The 15,933-nt window shown below is 47.3% G+C and overlaps 1 protein-coding gene across 3 annotated transcripts in view; it reads left to right on the plus strand.

Moving 5' to 3' along the window:
* Positions 1 to 15,933, plus strand: part of ICA1 (islet cell autoantigen 1) — a 147,614-nt gene that overhangs the window by 114,172 nt on the left and 17,509 nt on the right. For all 3 annotated transcript variants that reach the window (XM_062179033.1, XM_062179035.1, XM_062179034.1), the window contains 4 exons: positions 8,147 to 8,244; positions 10,428 to 10,480; positions 13,045 to 13,107; positions 13,212 to 13,253. In XM_062179033.1, the coding sequence (XP_062035017.1) occupies positions 8,147 to 8,244; positions 10,428 to 10,480; positions 13,045 to 13,107; positions 13,212 to 13,253 (256 nt within the window). The remainder of the gene's footprint in view (positions 1 to 8,146; positions 8,245 to 10,427; positions 10,481 to 13,044; positions 13,108 to 13,211; positions 13,254 to 15,933) is intronic.

Genomic DNA, 15,933 nt, shown 5'->3' on the forward strand with positions numbered 1-15,933 from the left:
TGGGAAAGCAGTGGAAGATGGCCCAAGTGCTTGGGCCCCTACCCCCATGTGGGGGACCCAGAGGAAGCTCCTGGCTCCTGGCTTCAGATCAGCCCAGCTCTGGCTGATGTGGCCATTTGGGGGAGTGAACCAGCAAATGGAAAATCTCTCTCTCTGTGTCTCTCCCTCTCTGTCTGTAACTCTACCTCTCAAATAAAATAATAATAAAAAAGGCAAAGAGAGGGAGGGAGACCGAGAGCAAGAGAGGTCAATCTTCCATCTGCTGATTCACTTCTCAAATTCATACTAGAGCTGAGGCTGGGCCAGGCCGAAGCCATGAGCCCAGAAGTCTACCCAGGTCTCCCATATGGGTGACAGAGACCCATGTACTTCAGCGATCACCTGCTGCCACCCCAGGTGTATATTAGCAGGGTATTTGAAGTGGAGCCGGGACTCCAACCTAGGCACTCAATACGGGATTCCAGCACCTTGACCGGCATCTTAACCACTGCACCCAACACCTGCCCTCGTTTCTATGTTTCAAATGAGAAATGTGACGCTCAGAAAGATCTGGTTTGTGTCCAAGGCCCCAGGCCCCAGGACGCAGCTCCCGGAGCAGGGATTCCATGGTTTTCCCACCCTGCCATGGGCTACTTCCCAGGGACACTTCAGGCTGGGAAGCAGGAGGGCGTGAGGAAGCAGAAGTGCTGTCTTTCAGAAGTAGAGCCGGAGGTGGCTGATTGGCACAGTGGGCCTAAGCTGCCACCCGCGATTCCCGCCTCCCAGCAGAGTGCCTCATTTCCGGTCCTAGCTCTGCTTCTGATTCCAGCCTCCTGCGAATGTGCACCCCGGGAGGCAGCAGGTGTGGCTCAGGTGCCTGAGTCCTTGGCACCCACCGGGGAGACTGAGAGTGAGTTCTGGACTCCTGACTTCAGCCTGTCCCAGCTGCGGCTGTCGCAGGTGTCTGAGGAATGAGCCCCTGAGTAGAAGATCTTTGTCTTTCTCTCTCTCCCTTTCACATAAATAGATACTTTGCAAAAGTACAGCTGTAAACTTCCAATTAAAAGTAACATGTAGCAGGATATGCTTATAGCCAAAGGGTGTCATTTACATAGCAGGCGGTAGACACCTAGGAACACGTGGCTCTTCTTCTTCTTGAACTTGGAATGAAGCCCTCTGTTTCCTTGGCACCTCCCACTGAAGTGGGAGTTTGGCTTGGCCACTCAGAACCATTTCTTAACTAGCTGTGACACTGGAGAGGCCTGGATTCGCACACTGTTTCACCTTGTGGTTGAATGGCCTGAAGTGAGCTGCCTGCCTCTCTGAGTCTGCTTCCCCATGTCTGGAGGTCAGGAGTACAGTGTTTATCATATGTGGAGAACATGGGTGCAGAACCTGACACAGACATCCAAGTCCCACCAGGGCTTTAGAAAGCTCCGATGAGAGAGCGTGTTCTGGCTGCCAGCTTGGTCAGCCCTGCACTGCAGGACCCGATCAGTTCTTCCTCGCTGTATTCCGAGAAAGGCATGCTGGCCATTACCCCCGCGTTCTCAGGGGTAAATGGAGACCCCCAGATGCGAGGTGCGTGTCCATTTCACAGCACTGCTTCATCCGTCCCTCAGTCTGTCTGTCTCCAGCACATCCTGCTGCCTGCCAACTACCAATTTTCCATCTTACTTTAAAAAATATGAGTGTATGTCTTACTTAGGATTAAAACTTTTACAATTTATTTATTTGAGAGCTATGCAGAGAGGGGGCAGAATTCCCACTTGCTGGTTCATTCGCCAAATGCCTGCGATGGCTAGGACTGGCTCCAGTCAAAGCCTAGAGCCAGGAAGTCAATCCAGGCCTTCACTTGGGTGCCAGGAACCCAACTACTTCAGTCGTGTCTGCTGCCTCCCGGAGTCTGCCTTAGCGGGAAGCTGGAGTCAGGAGCCAGCGATAGGTATCGGAGGCAGGTACTGCAGTAGGACGTGGGCATCGTAACCTCCAGGCCAAATGCCTGCCCCGTGATTGCGATCATTCTTCTCTGATTTTACTCTTTGGCTTTTCTGTTCTATACTACAGTGCAGGATTATCTCCAGTCCAGTTTAATAGTGCTCCTTGGAGAGCTGATTCCTTATCTAGTTGTCCTTGTCCTTTCTAAGTGTGTGGTGTGAATGGGAGAGCACACAGGCACTAAATGCCCATGAATTGCTGGGCTCATTGCAGCCTGTTTTTTTTTTTTTTATTTCTCATGTGCTACTAATTATATAAACATACACACACACACACACACACCTAACCAAGTTCAGCATCTTCTAAACATGCCCCATTATTTTGAGTACTTCTGTATAAAATTATTTGGCGTCTTCCCTATACATACAGTGTAATTAATGGAAAGTAGCACAAAAGGCTAAATGTCATAATTAAAGATTACAGGAAATGTTGCTCCGTTGTCTACGTTAAATACTAAATTTAGGCTGTCAGAGCTGGCTGCTGGCCTTGTGTGTGTGTAGTTGTTTTGCTGAGTGGTTTTGCTTTCATTTGGTTGACTGTTGCTGCTGCTTTTATTCTCCTGATACAGGAAGTAGTAACTCTCATCACGTGAAGCTGTTGGCTTTCTAAGACACTTCTGCAGGCTCCATCGGCACGTGTCTTCTGTCGCACTGTCTTAGGTATTGTATTGTGTATGTGCTTCCCGCAACCATTTAAGCATTGACAGAAATGATTAGCATGTCGGCGCAGCCCTGATAGAGAAAGGTTCACCCAGAAACATGCTTCCCTCCCCGGGCAGCCTCTCGGTCCTGTAGGATGCTGTGCGTCTCTACCACACGGTGTCTGTCGCAAGCAGTTTTCATGAAGGACCGAGTGAGTTTGAGGTTCAGAATAGAGTGCATTGCACTTTCATTTCTGGATATGCATTTGAACATGGCTTCCATCAGCCAGGGACTGGAAATAGTTCTGATGGCTGCCTCATCCGAACACAGCCAGCCAAAAGTCTCACGTTCGTTTTGTCTGAGCAGATGTTCATGTAACAGAGAAGATAGTTCGTCCTGACTTCTATGGGTGCTGTAAGGTTAAGCATTTTCAACTGACTTGTAGACTTCAAAATAATTTGAAGAACTCACTTCCATCCTCTGCCCACAGTTTCGCCTTTGTAATCCAGCCCTGGGGAAAGTGGGCCGTCCTGTAGAAGTCACATCCAGGGACGCATTTGCAAGGACGGATGGGGGTGTGATTTGGCCTCTGTGATTTTCTCAAGTCTCCCTCGGCCTCTTCACATCTCCAGTGTGTAACATCCGTTGTAAGAAACAAACGCCATACGTGACAGGTGTATTTTACTTGCTGTGTAGACTGTTTAGCTTAGGTTCGTCCAAAAACTCTTTCTTGCTTCAAGACTTGCCCCTTGAAAATGTTCTAAAATTGATTGGGATGAAGTCTGTACAACTCTGTGGATACACTATAAACTGTTCAGTTACACATTTTTAAAATGGGTGAGTTCTACAGTGTGTGAATTCTCTCTCAGTTAAGCTGATATATGTGTGTGTGTGCACGTGTGTACACACAACAAGATTCCCCTTTGTTGTGATATTTCATAAACAATCCCGTGTGCTCACTATCAGTTTTGCTTGTGGTTTTATAAACGTTTTCATGCTCTTCGCCAAGCCTTTCAATTTCTGAGCTAAAGAGCTCTAATTTATTCAGTTTAACCTTACATATATTATTAACCAACAAGTACACATTTAGCAACTCCCTTGAGCTGCAGCAACCAAATTGTTGGAAGGACATTGGCAATGGCAGGAAGAGAGAAGCGGCTGTCACAGGAATGAATGATAATTAAAATAGTGATTGGAACTGCAGCCATTCTGTCGTGGAGCGCAGTAACTTTAGCTGTGATGGTGGCCACAGGGAGCCAAAGAGTGAGTCCCTGCTAATGGCCCAGCAGGGAAGGGGTGGAAAAGGAGTGAGCGGTTTACATTACGACAGGGGTGTCTGCGAGCTGCTCACGTGTGGTTCTGAGGGGAGGTCAGTCTGGAGACAGAGGGATGATAACCGTAGTGCTGTCAAGGGCATCTCAAGGCTTGAGGGCAGGCCTGGGGCAGCTGGACATGGCCAGCTGAGAGCAGACATGTCCTGGCCCAGCCTAGTGTTGATTGATGAAAAGGAAGCACTATGAGAAGATAATTGAGCAAACCAGGAGGCCTGGGCAAGTGTCACAGAAGCTAAAAATGAGTCTTTGGAGCCAATCAGAACCTTAGCTGAAAATACGCCTGGTTTGCCTGCCATCAGAGTTGGACATACTCTGGGGAATAAAACCACGTGTGAGTGTGTGTATGTGTGTATAAATGCTATGACTGGCAGATCTGTTGAAAAGAGGACGTCTTTGACAGCCAAGTGGTTGCTCACTTCTAAAATACACAACGTGCATGCATGCACACATCTTTTCCAGGGTGCTTAGGGCTCTATAAAAAAAAAATCATGAGCATCTAGAATACAGATGTTGTTCTGATGGTCTCATTAGTCCTAATGCTGTCCTTTGTAGTATTTCCCTGTCCAGGCAAAGATTGCAGCCTAGGATCACCTATTGCATTTAGTTGTCATGCATTAGAGAGACAAAAAAAAAGTATATGATGAAACAAAATGGGGCAAAATGTTAAAGACTGATTCTGGGTACAGGAGTGTTCTCCTCTGTGTGTGTTCCTGTCTTGTGAGACTGGAACCCTTGCCAACTTGACAGCAGCCCTAGAAGCATTCTTTTGGTTCTTCAAGAAGCCAAGCCATTCCCACCTCTGGGCCTCGGTATCCTGCTCCCTGTTCTGAGCTGCACATGGCTGGCTCCTTCCTGTCATTCGGCTTTCAGCTGAAATGTCACTTCCCAGAGAAGACATCATGCCGGCTGAAGTGATGACCCAGTCACTCTCAAACCCTTCATTTCAATTACGTGCCTGCACCAACCTGGTTATTTTGTCTGTCATGTTCACTGGTGTATCCACAGCACGCAAACTAGCACCTGGCGCTCGATAGGTGCTCAGGCACTGTTTGTTCGCTGATGACTCATCTAAATATCCAGAAATGTGGAGTCGTTAGAAATGGCAGCAGAGTTAGAGTGGCTGACGTCAACAATGATGAAACACGTGCAGGCAAGGACAAGGGAAGCCTTCCACGCTGTTGCTAGGAACGTAAATTGGTACAGCCAGTTCAGAAAGCAGTATGGGAGCTCCTTAAGAAATTACACATGTACATACTGTATGATCTAGAAGTCCTGCCAGGAACATACCCAAAGGAAACGAGATTGGCTGCTGCCACCTGCACTGAAATGTTTACCGCAGTGCTTTGACGATGGCGAAGAGCTGGAATGGCTTACGTGTCCATCAGCTGATGAGCGGGTAGAGAACACATACAGAGAGGTAATGGAAATACTACTTACTCATAAAAAGGATGAAATCCTGCCATTTGCCACACCGTGGATGGAACTGGTGGTCACTATGTTAAGCATAATAAACCAAGCACACAATGTGAAATACCACGTGATCTTTTTCATAGATGGAATCTAAAGAAATTGTTCCCGTGGATGTTGAGAGTAGATTAATGATTACCAGAGGTTGCAGGAGAAGAAGAGAAAGGGAGAGATGAGGAGAGGTTAGTACTGAGTTACAGTTAGATGGGAAAAATAAGTTCTGGTGATCATAGACAACAACCTACCATATAGTTCAAAAAAACCAGAAGGATTTTGAGAGTTTTCATCACAAACAAATCATTTGAGGATGTAGATGGACTTATCCTGATTTGAATATTCTACAGTGTTTGTGTATCAAACAAGCACATCAAGTGTACTCTAAAAGTAGGTGTAATTTTTATGTGCCAATTGAAAATAATTAAATGATTTCAATGACATATGGGTGTGCTTTTTGCAAGAAAATGCTTCAGAACTCAAATCAGGGACATAGATGCAGAGAAGAGCTTGGACCTGTGTTGGAATATTGGTGAATGAATGCACACTTGTCTATTTCAGTTTGTTTAGGACATATACAATTTTTTGTATATCCTGCACTCTAATTACAATTTTTGATTATGAATGTGTATACAAATTATATTTAAGAATATCTCTGTAAGATACAGATATACAGCAATCCTATTTATGTAAGTAGTGTAAGTATAAAAAAAGAGAATATATCGGGGCCAGCGCTGTGGCGCAGCGGGTTAATGCCTTGGCCTGAAGCGCCGGCATCCCATTTGGGACCCAGCTGCTCCACTTTGATCCAGCTTTCTGCTGTGGCCTGGGAAAGCAGTAGAAGATGATTCAAGTCCTTGGGCCCCTGCACCTGTGTGGGAGACCCGGAAGAAGCTCCTGGCTCCTAGCTTCAGATCAGCGCAGCTCCGGCCATTGTAGCCAATTGGGGAGTGAACTAGCAGATGAAAGACCTCTCTCTCTCTCTCTCTCTCTCTCTCTGCCTCTCTGCCTCTCCTCTCTCTCGGTAACTCTGACTTTTGAATAAATAAATAAATCTTAAAAAAAGAGAATATATGAAATAAATTTTAGGGGAATGGAATTATGATTGCTTTTTACTTTTTGTATTTTCCAAACTTTCTACATCTATTATTTTTCTAATTTTAAAAGTATTCATTAAAATTTAAAAATACATTTTTATGATGTTTCAGTATGTTGCATGGTGTCCAATCAGGGTAAATGTTATCTTCTCAAGCAGTCAGCATGTCTATGAGGAGAAAAATATCCAAAGTCCTCTCTTCTACTTTTTTTAATAGATGTAGAATTATTAATATAAGATGAGGTAATACATGTAAAAATAAATAAGCAATAAGAATTAAGAGGCAAAACTAATACAGGATTTATGATTAAATATTAGTAAGACTCTCAGTGCAGTGTGGAGTTAGAAGGACTGTTCTTGAACTTGGCATGCTTAATGAAGCTTTAACAAAAGTCATGGACACTGCTCTGGGGTTTGTAAAGCAAGCAGAGGCAAAGGTCTCACTGAGTGGAAAGCCCATGTCTGGGGATAGTACGAAGTGCACAGGGAGAGTTGAGAGAGGAGATCCTTCAAATCAGGCAGAGAGGCTGAGACGAGAAGGGGAACCAGTGCAGGCTCTTGATGGCGTGGGTGTTTAGGGAGATTACTCTGCAGGGGAAGAGCTGGCCGTGAGGAGGAGTCACGCCAGTATCCATCTGCCGTTCATGGCAGACTCCAAAATCAATCACAGCTCTGCTCTGCCCTGATCCAGCCTTAGAACTGTCCTTACCCTGCTCTCCAGTCAGCCATTACTAATCGATCCAGGTGGTTATGGAACTCGATTGCCTCCTTCTGTGTGTGGCACACTAGGAAGAGGAAGCCAGGAGAGGAGAGGAAGGCCCAAGAATGAGGACTTGGATGTTAGTAATTCTGAGGCTGTGAGATGGATAAGTATCTTGCCTTGTTTCTTTTGTATTTGTAGATTTGTATTTTAATTAGGTCCAGACAAAGAGATGTTTTTGTAGACCTCCTTGTTCAGTTGTTACAGGAATATTTTTACTTTCTCTCTTTTTGGTTTGTTTCATTGGTATGTAGTTTCGAGGCACTTGCTTTTGAAAAAAAAAGAAAACACTTCTAAAATATTTAATACACTTTCAAAACAGTGCCTCCAACAAATATGTGCCCAAAAAGGCTCTCACCTGCTTTTAATCTGCCAAGATTTGGCGCACCTGCTTTGTCCACTTGTGGGCGTTGTCAGAGTATGCTCAGCCACTATTTGGGGTTTGAAAAAAAAAAAGGTTTTGTTTTCTGGTATTTTTCTAAAAGCAGCTTTTAGGTTGCAAAATAGCGAACAAGCTTAGAAATAAAATCAAATTGTCTAGTCTTTGGTGGCGGGAAGCTGTGACTCGTCAGTGTGTGGGCTGCCAGCAGGACAGTGTTTATCTCAGCTGCATGAAGCTGCAAAAATAAAGCTAGCAATAGCCAAAAGGCCTTCCTACTAATAACTTATCACAAAAGGGAAAACGTAAGTCTAGGGGGGCATTGTGGCTTTGACATACAAATTTTATTTCTGTCCACCTGACTGGCTCAAGATTAATCTCCCAAGCCCTCGAATTCCAGGTTTGGTTGCTGGGACCAGTGGCAGTTAAGTGTTTTAACTGATGTCTTTTCTTTTTGCCCTCCCTCCCTTTCTTCCGTACCCGCTGCACACGATGAAGAGCTTACAAGACCCAGTGAAGAAACTTGTTGAGAAAGAAGAGAAGAGGAAGGTTGCCCAGCAGGACAGTGTAGAAGCACCCATGCAGGAGTCGAGTCAGTAAGTCCCGGGCAGAGGGCAGCCCCGTGTGGAACTGGGGTCTTGGGCACTGAGTGACTGACTGTCTTCCTCTGTACGCACGTCAAGGCCAAACTGCCTGAGCACGGGTACCTGCAAGCCTAGGCCTCGCTTAGCCCAACAGGAGACCCCCATCTGCGGTCCTTGTGAGAAGCTGACTGGGGCAAGGCGGGTCAGTGTGCACACATGGCCTGGCTCTCTGTCTGGGGTCACAGCCCCAGCCTTGCGCCCCTGCCTGCTCCTCTGTCCCCTTCTCACAAGGTGCTGCCCTGGACAGTACATCCCCCGGTTTTTTCCCTCGGAGGAGCGGATGCCCTGTGACACTGCCTTTCTGTCATGTGGCGCGTCGAGGTGAGAGTCTGCAGAACGGTTGCGTTTTGACGCCGTTTTTGTTCTGCTGAGACTTTCTGTTTTCTCTGTGAAGCAGAGAGCGCGGCTTCCAGGGCAGGAAGTGGCAGCTCCATCGCCATGCCTGGCCTCTCTTTGATCAGAAGAGGCACCTCCCATCATTTTGAACATGAAGATGAAGCTGTCAGCTTGTGCGGTGCACACCTCCTAATCTCGCCCAGCAAGGAGCAGGTTCAAGTGTGCATCCTTGTGGTTTTCTATGGAGACAGAATAGCCTGCAGACTGTGGTTAACGCTGGAACTGGCTGACACTGGAAAGCAAAATCAACGCCCTCGCCTCTGCCTGCTACTCCTCTGCCACACGAAACATTCAGATGACAATCTTAGGAGGAGACGGGCCTATTTGCACTGTCTTTGTAAAGAAAACCTCAGATGTATTTTTGTCCCATGGGAATATGTTCTGCCAACACTGGTGCTTTTTCATTTGAAAGCAAACTCTAGAAAATGTCCTTGGTGGCGAATGAAGTCAGTTCTTCTGTTTCCATGGTGGAGCGGATTATGAAATCTGACCCATATCAGAACAGAAGGTTGTTCTCAGAACACCGTTAACCTATTGCTGATAATGGTAATAGGGCTTAGCTGTCATTCACTGCAGACCAGCTGCGCGCTGGCACGGTGCTAGGTGCTTCATGCATGCCACTCTTGCCCCAGTAACCCTCAGTGTGTTGCAGGCTGGCACTTCCCCCTTGTGCAGCTGACGGAGGTGAGGCCTGGGGCTGGTAACGGCCTGCCCACCACGCTTGTGTAGTAAGTGGTGGGCCTGGAGTGAGTTCCAGCACTTTCTTTTCACCATGTGGGTTAATGCATTCAAGACAAAGTGTTCGCCTTTGCTCAGAAGAGAACTACTCAGAATTCTCTCGAGTCATCTGAACTAAATTGTTTTCTATTGTATTTTATTATGCCATCTTTAAAGATTCCAAAAGGAAGGCCGGCGCCGTGGCTTAACAGGCTAATCCTCTGCCTTGCGGCGCCAGCACACCGGGTTCTAGTCCCGGTTGGGGCGCCGGATTCTATCCCGGTTGCCCCTCTTCCAGGCCAGCTCTCTGCTATGGCCCGGGAAGGCAGTGGAGGATGGCCCAAGTCCTTGGGCCCTGCACCTGCATGGGAGACCAGGAGAAGCACCTGGCTCCTGGCTTCGGATCAGTGCGATGTGCCGGCCGCAGCGGCCATTGGAGGGTGAACCAAGGCAAAAAGGAAGACCTTTCTCTTTGTCTCTCTCACTATCCACTCTGCCTGTCAAAATAAATAAATAAAGATTCCAAAAGCATAATCCAGCAATGATTTAAAATTTCTATGAATATTTAACAAGAACTGTGTTCAGAAAGAACAGGCACAGATGAAGCCTGGTGGCAGGAGGAAGGTTCAAAGGCACCAAACGAGATTCAGGGTGATGGTGTGTCTTTTTCTTTAAAGATAGGGCAATAGACAGGTAGACCAGATTGGAAGGGGGCCCCACTGTCCTGCCTCCTGTCCCTGTAACATCAGAAATCCGAATACATGGCCGCTTGGCCGCTGGTGTTTTACGGTATGGCCTGTCTTTGTTGTCCCTAACGACCCATCTAGATTCTCAAGAATCTATGGAATGGGCCGGAAAGCCAGAAAATGTATTTCCCCAGCCTGTACATGACTGAATGGTGACCTTTCTGCCTGTGTGTGTGTGTGTGTTGTCCCTATAACTGAAGAAATGTATCTTTATTGGCTGTATATCGTAAACTTTGTCACTTGCAGAACTTGATAATTAAACTTTTTTCTTTCCAGACTAATTTCATTAGAGGACGAAAACCAGCGCACGGACTCCCCTGGTTTTCAGAGTGAGTTTGGATTTTTATTTGGTGTTGCTACAGAAGGCTTCTTCCTGCCCGGCCGCCGACTCCCTTTCTTCGTGGACAGACTCCCCCTCGGGCCTTTATGCTTTTAGTGGAGAAGAGGCAGGTTAATGTGCTTCCTGCCGTGTCACGTTTATGTGTTCACTTATCAATCAGGTCAAACCACTGGCACTGCCGAGGGGCTGGGCAAGGGAACTTCCGAAGTTCAGGAAAACAGTCACTTCAGCAGCGGGGCTTGCGAGAAGCAGGCACGTGAGAGCCGGCAGCAATTCGGGCCGCGGCAGATGTCAGTTTTGGCTGTTACCTATACTACTTCTAATAGACCGGCTTAGGAAGATTGCGTTAGTGCACTGGGGGAGCTTGGTTTTGGGAGCTTCTTGAGTGTTGGTCATTGTTAGGGAGACGGGACGCGACAGCGCAGGCACTGCTCCGCCGGGTCCTCGTGCCTTGGGTGAGCTGCACCTGATGTGGTAGGGAATGGGCTCAGGTCCCGGTGAAGGGCTCGCCCACCGGCACTCTCTGCACCTGCCATGGCTGCCGGATTTCCCTGGCTCCGCCTTTCACGCAGGAACAGAGCACACCGTGAGCCTTTCACCGGGACTGGAGGTCCACGGAGATGCAGGGGACAGCGTGCAGGTGTTAGGAAGAGAACTGACATCACCACAGCCCTCCATTCAGCCTGCCCTCCCCGAGGCCCGTCTGCCTCTGCCTGCCGCTCCCTTTGCCCTGGTGGCCCTTCCGGGGGATGGGGCTCGGCCGAGCAGAGCCTGGAGCTCCCCTCTGCCCCATTCGTCTTCCAGCTCTGCCAACCCCTTGCTTCACCTGCTTTACTCGTCTCCCCCTTCACTCCTTCACTGGCTTCGTTCCTGCCGGCCTTTCAGCAGAAAACAAAAACGCTCACTTTTTGGGGTCTGATGCTTGGCTTCCTGTCCCCCGTTCACATGCGTCTGTCTTCACCCATGGACTTGCTCAGCAGATGTTCACTGACAGCAGCCATGGTGCCAGGTGTGGCACTGGGCTCTGGGCAGACACACTCAGACCCTCCCAGTCAAGAGGAGCAGCAGATAGTAGCCTAACGATGACACAAGTCATCAGGCAACTCCTACTTTGGGGAGAGCAACAAAGGAGGAGCTGCACGGGCTCTGGGCACGTGAGCAGGTGCCCCACTTGTTTGAGGAGATAAGGGAACAAGCTAAGGGAAGTGCTAGTGTGTGACTTGTCCGAGCAGAAGAGCCAAGGCACAGGCGATGGGGAAGGAAGACCAGGCAAGGATCAGAGGAATGATGTTCTAGAACAGGAGCGGGCAGCGAGAAGCTGGAGAAGGTGGAGAGGCTGGGCCTGATCTCACTGGGCCCTGGGAGAGCTCTCTATGTCTACACTGATCCAAGCCCTCTGCCCTTACTGTTCCTCACTGGACCAACGGTGAGAATCACTCATGTATGAGTCAGGGTCATTAAATATAAAACTTCTAGATCTGTGGGAAATTAGCAACTCTATTATACATGCATACAAATTACAAATCTATCTAAATTACATATTCATACAATATTTAAGAATGCAGGGGAATCAAATTTTCTTTTTCCTTGCACCATATATGTCAGCTGTGGCATTGACATTTACAATCTCAAACTATTATGCAATCACCTTGTATTATATGTACATAGAATGGAACCTATTATAATGAAGTATCATCTCTTATGCTGTGACCTACAGAAAGTCCCAATGACATAGATCAAGTTTAATGCTGTTTTACTACATAGATGTACACTTTAGAACAGCTTATGGTTCACAGAAAAATTGGATGCAAATAACAGATTTTCCACAGAGCCCTTGCCCCATCATATGCATAGCCTTTCTATCAACGTCGTACACCTGTATGGTGTATTTGTTTTAATCAGTGAGCCTACACTGATACATCATTATCACCCAAATTTATAATTTACATTAGGACTCAGTCTTGGCATTGTGCATTTTATGGGTGTCACACCTGTATAAGCTACCATTGTACCAGCATGCAAGACAACCTGTGCTGCCCAAAACGCCCCCTGTGTTCCACCTGTTCATTTTCTCACCCGTGAAACCCTGGGCAACTGGCAGTGGTTTACTGTCTCGTAGTGTTGTTGCAGTGTGAAGGGATCCACAGATGCTCAATGTGTGTTTGCACCTGTGAGGTTGATAGCTTTTGCTGATTCTTTAACTTAGAGACCTGACTTTCCGTTTTAGCCAGGCACATATGGCTAACACTCACCAGCATCAGGTCACTGTCAATTGCTTAAGTCCCACATTTCTCCATGGTAGGAGAATGGTTAGAATGGTGTCATATAATTTTTGAGTTACCTCCCCAACAAAGCCAAGATTTGGGGCTGTTAACTCAGCATTCACTGAGAGCCAGTAGCTAAGTAAAATGGAATCTGAGGACCCCTGCTTCTACACGGATGAGTTCGTGGGTGTGTTTCTTCCTAAAAGCTATGCATTTGCCTTACACTGCAATGGCGTATGAGCATGCCCACTACCCTGAGCTGGTGATGATAACATACGTTATTTTACAGCTGAAGATGGAAAAGATGTTTTCTCTGCCTTAGACAGAAGTGCGATGCATAGTGCATGTACAGGTAAGCTAGATGAAGGAAAACTACTCAGATTTAGTAATTTGACTCAAGTGTCTTACAGAATGAAAGCCTCACTCACATTTGCTTTTCTTTTCCCTCCCCTGAAGGACCCATAGATGGACTATTAGACATGAAATCTGAGGAAGGCGGTAAGATTCATGTATTTCTTCAGTGTTATAATTTAGTTCCTTTTTTACATGCAAGAAAATGTAATGTTCATGTTTTTAAATAGCTTTTCATTTCTAAGGGAATTGTGGTTAGGTGACTGTCTTCATTAATGACCTTAAATATGCACAAGTCAAACGAGTACACCTGGGTCTCTCATCATTACGTTAATTAATTTCATCATGTGTAAACCATTAAAGCTAAAAGTTCCGTCAAAGGACACACACTGTAGTAAGAGGGAAGACCTGGCTTTCAGAAGCAGACAGACATGGATTTGGGTACTGGTTCTACCGTAAATGGCCTGGGTGGCCTTGTGTCATTTGCTTTATACGTAAGCTCTCTAAGCCTAAACTCTTCTCATTTGCAAAATGGAACCAACAGCAAGAGCCTGACTAATTTCAGGACTAGAGAACCCTGTATGTAAAGGTGTTCCATTGTTTCTGCCCCGAAGTATCTCTCCGGAGGATCGTAAGTTGAGACAGAAGGACTGGACAAGCAATGCAGGTGGTTCACTACTTCCATGCAGCCTTGGTTAAATGCAGCGGGAACTTGGCTGGCCAAGTCCCACATCCAAGTTCTGAGACCCAGAATCACCACATAATCCCCCAAAGAGAACTCAGAGGCTTGGATTTCATGGGATGTGGATAGAGTTAAGTGATCCCAAGAACCTGAGTACTTTCAGTCTCATCTTAGCCTTCGTTCTCCGCCCTACCAAGCCTTTTCATTTTAATGATTTGCCGCAAGTCCAAAATACCCTTGAGCCAAACTCATGCCCATGCCCGGCCCCAGGGGCTGGTGGTGCAGTGTACCCTGCTCTCACAGATTTCTGCAGGACTAGCGATTAGCCAGGCTCTTCTGTGGGCCAGCCAGGGCGAACTGGCTTCATCCTGAGCTCCACGTGGCTTTCATTCAGTGAGCATGGGAGGAAGAAAGTCTCTGGGAAGGGGGCTGGGGAAGACACTGATTGAATCTTTTTTTTTTTTTTTAAAGATTTTTTATTTACTTTGAAAGAGTTACACACAGAGAGAGAAAGAGAGGGAGAGAGAGGGAGAGAGAGAGAGAGAGGTCTTCCATCTGCTGGTTCTTCAGGCACCGGTGTTGCGTCCCCACTGCTGCCTCTCCTTTGTGTCATAAGCCCATAGGTGGCATCAGCTTAGACAGCCTCATGGCCATGAGTGTGAGCAGGTGCTCTTGGTGACGGAGAACTTGTAATGACTGAAGAACACTGATTAATTTGTCGGCTTCAGAATGTGTGCCTTTTGGAAAACTGCTGTAGTGAGATGTTGATTATAATACACAAGACAGTACACCAAGAGGAAAAGAGCTTAATCCAGGGGCGACTGGTTTCACAGGACTCAGTCAGAGCCAGTTCACGCCCAGTGGCAATCTGCGAGCCGAGGCGTGGCGAAAGTGAGGTATGGTGGTTCCAAGACAGCAGCAACCATTCTAGAACAAAGAGCCATGGCTTGGCGAAGCACTCCGTGTCCCAGCAAAATCGCTTTCTCCCACTAAGTAGATAATGTAAGGGAAGACCAGTATTTGGCCATAATTTATAAAAAAATGTCCTAAATGATGAAGACACCTAGTGACATGAAGCTGGCTGTGCAATCGCCTTGGGACCACATGTGACGATCTGCCATCAGTCCTTGAGTTGCAGCATGTAGAAGTCTTTGTGTTCCTTACAGTTGGACCAAGAAAAAGCAAAGGGAGTTGGATGAAGCCAGCTCACCTAAATCTTACAATTGGGACTTGCCCAAAATATCCCTCTGTGGGACAAGGGCACCTGAGCCAAGCCCCAGAAAAAAAAAGTAATTGTTCATGTCGTAGCTGCTGCTATTCCTCAGTTATCATTTCTGGAATTGTGGTTCTCAGCTCTGGCCACGTGGCAGAATGTCAGTGGCTCCCACAGGCCCGGGCAAGAGCCTGCAGCCCCCAGCAGTACGTGCTGCTCTCTCTCTCTCGTGCTCCCGCTCATGCAGAGCTGTGTCCCACGTGCCGTAGGGATTGGGCATGGCACAGGTTCCCTGTGGCAAGTCTGAAGCTCCTTACCTTTCCTGAGAAACCTCCCCACTTGCCTGCCCTCTGCAGGATTCTGATCCTTCTGAAATCCAACGCTGCCCCTCCCGGAGTGCCCAGTCCTCAGTGGTATTCTATCCAGACTGACCCCAAAAAGACTTTCGTCAGGATCCTATGGACCCTGAGCCCTAGCCCGGGTTCCCTGCCTCTTGTCAGGCTGGTTGGTTGCCCAGGGGTAGCACTGAGATGGGTGCTAGGCCTGGGGATCGTCAACAAGTACCTGTTTAGTACTCCTGGGCATCAGCACTGTTGGTTTATTGTTTTGTTTTCAGAGTTGGTAGGGGTGGTTCCCCCATCTGTTCTTATTATAGTCATTTCGTTTTGAACCAGAGGGAGTTTTTAGAAACCGTGTTCTTGAATGCTAAGCAAGTAGGGGTTCTCACTGGAGCCTTCTCTGATGGCTGTGTTTCTCGTTCAACATCTTGGTAAGGTGGTTTCCTATCCCTCTGTCCCCATGCAGTCTTTGGGCGACGAGGGTTACCACTAGGGCTGGTGTTGGGGGTACTTTTCATCTGTGTTGCAAATGTGCAGCCTTTCAGATTAGTCATAAGTGGAGAGCGGGGAGCAGGGAGCAAACCAGAGAGTGGC

The sequence above is a fragment of the Lepus europaeus genome, chromosome 20 (genome assembly GCF_033115175.1).
Source record: "Lepus europaeus isolate LE1 chromosome 20, mLepTim1.pri, whole genome shotgun sequence".
Taxonomy (NCBI): Eukaryota; Metazoa; Chordata; class Mammalia; order Lagomorpha; family Leporidae; genus Lepus; species Lepus europaeus.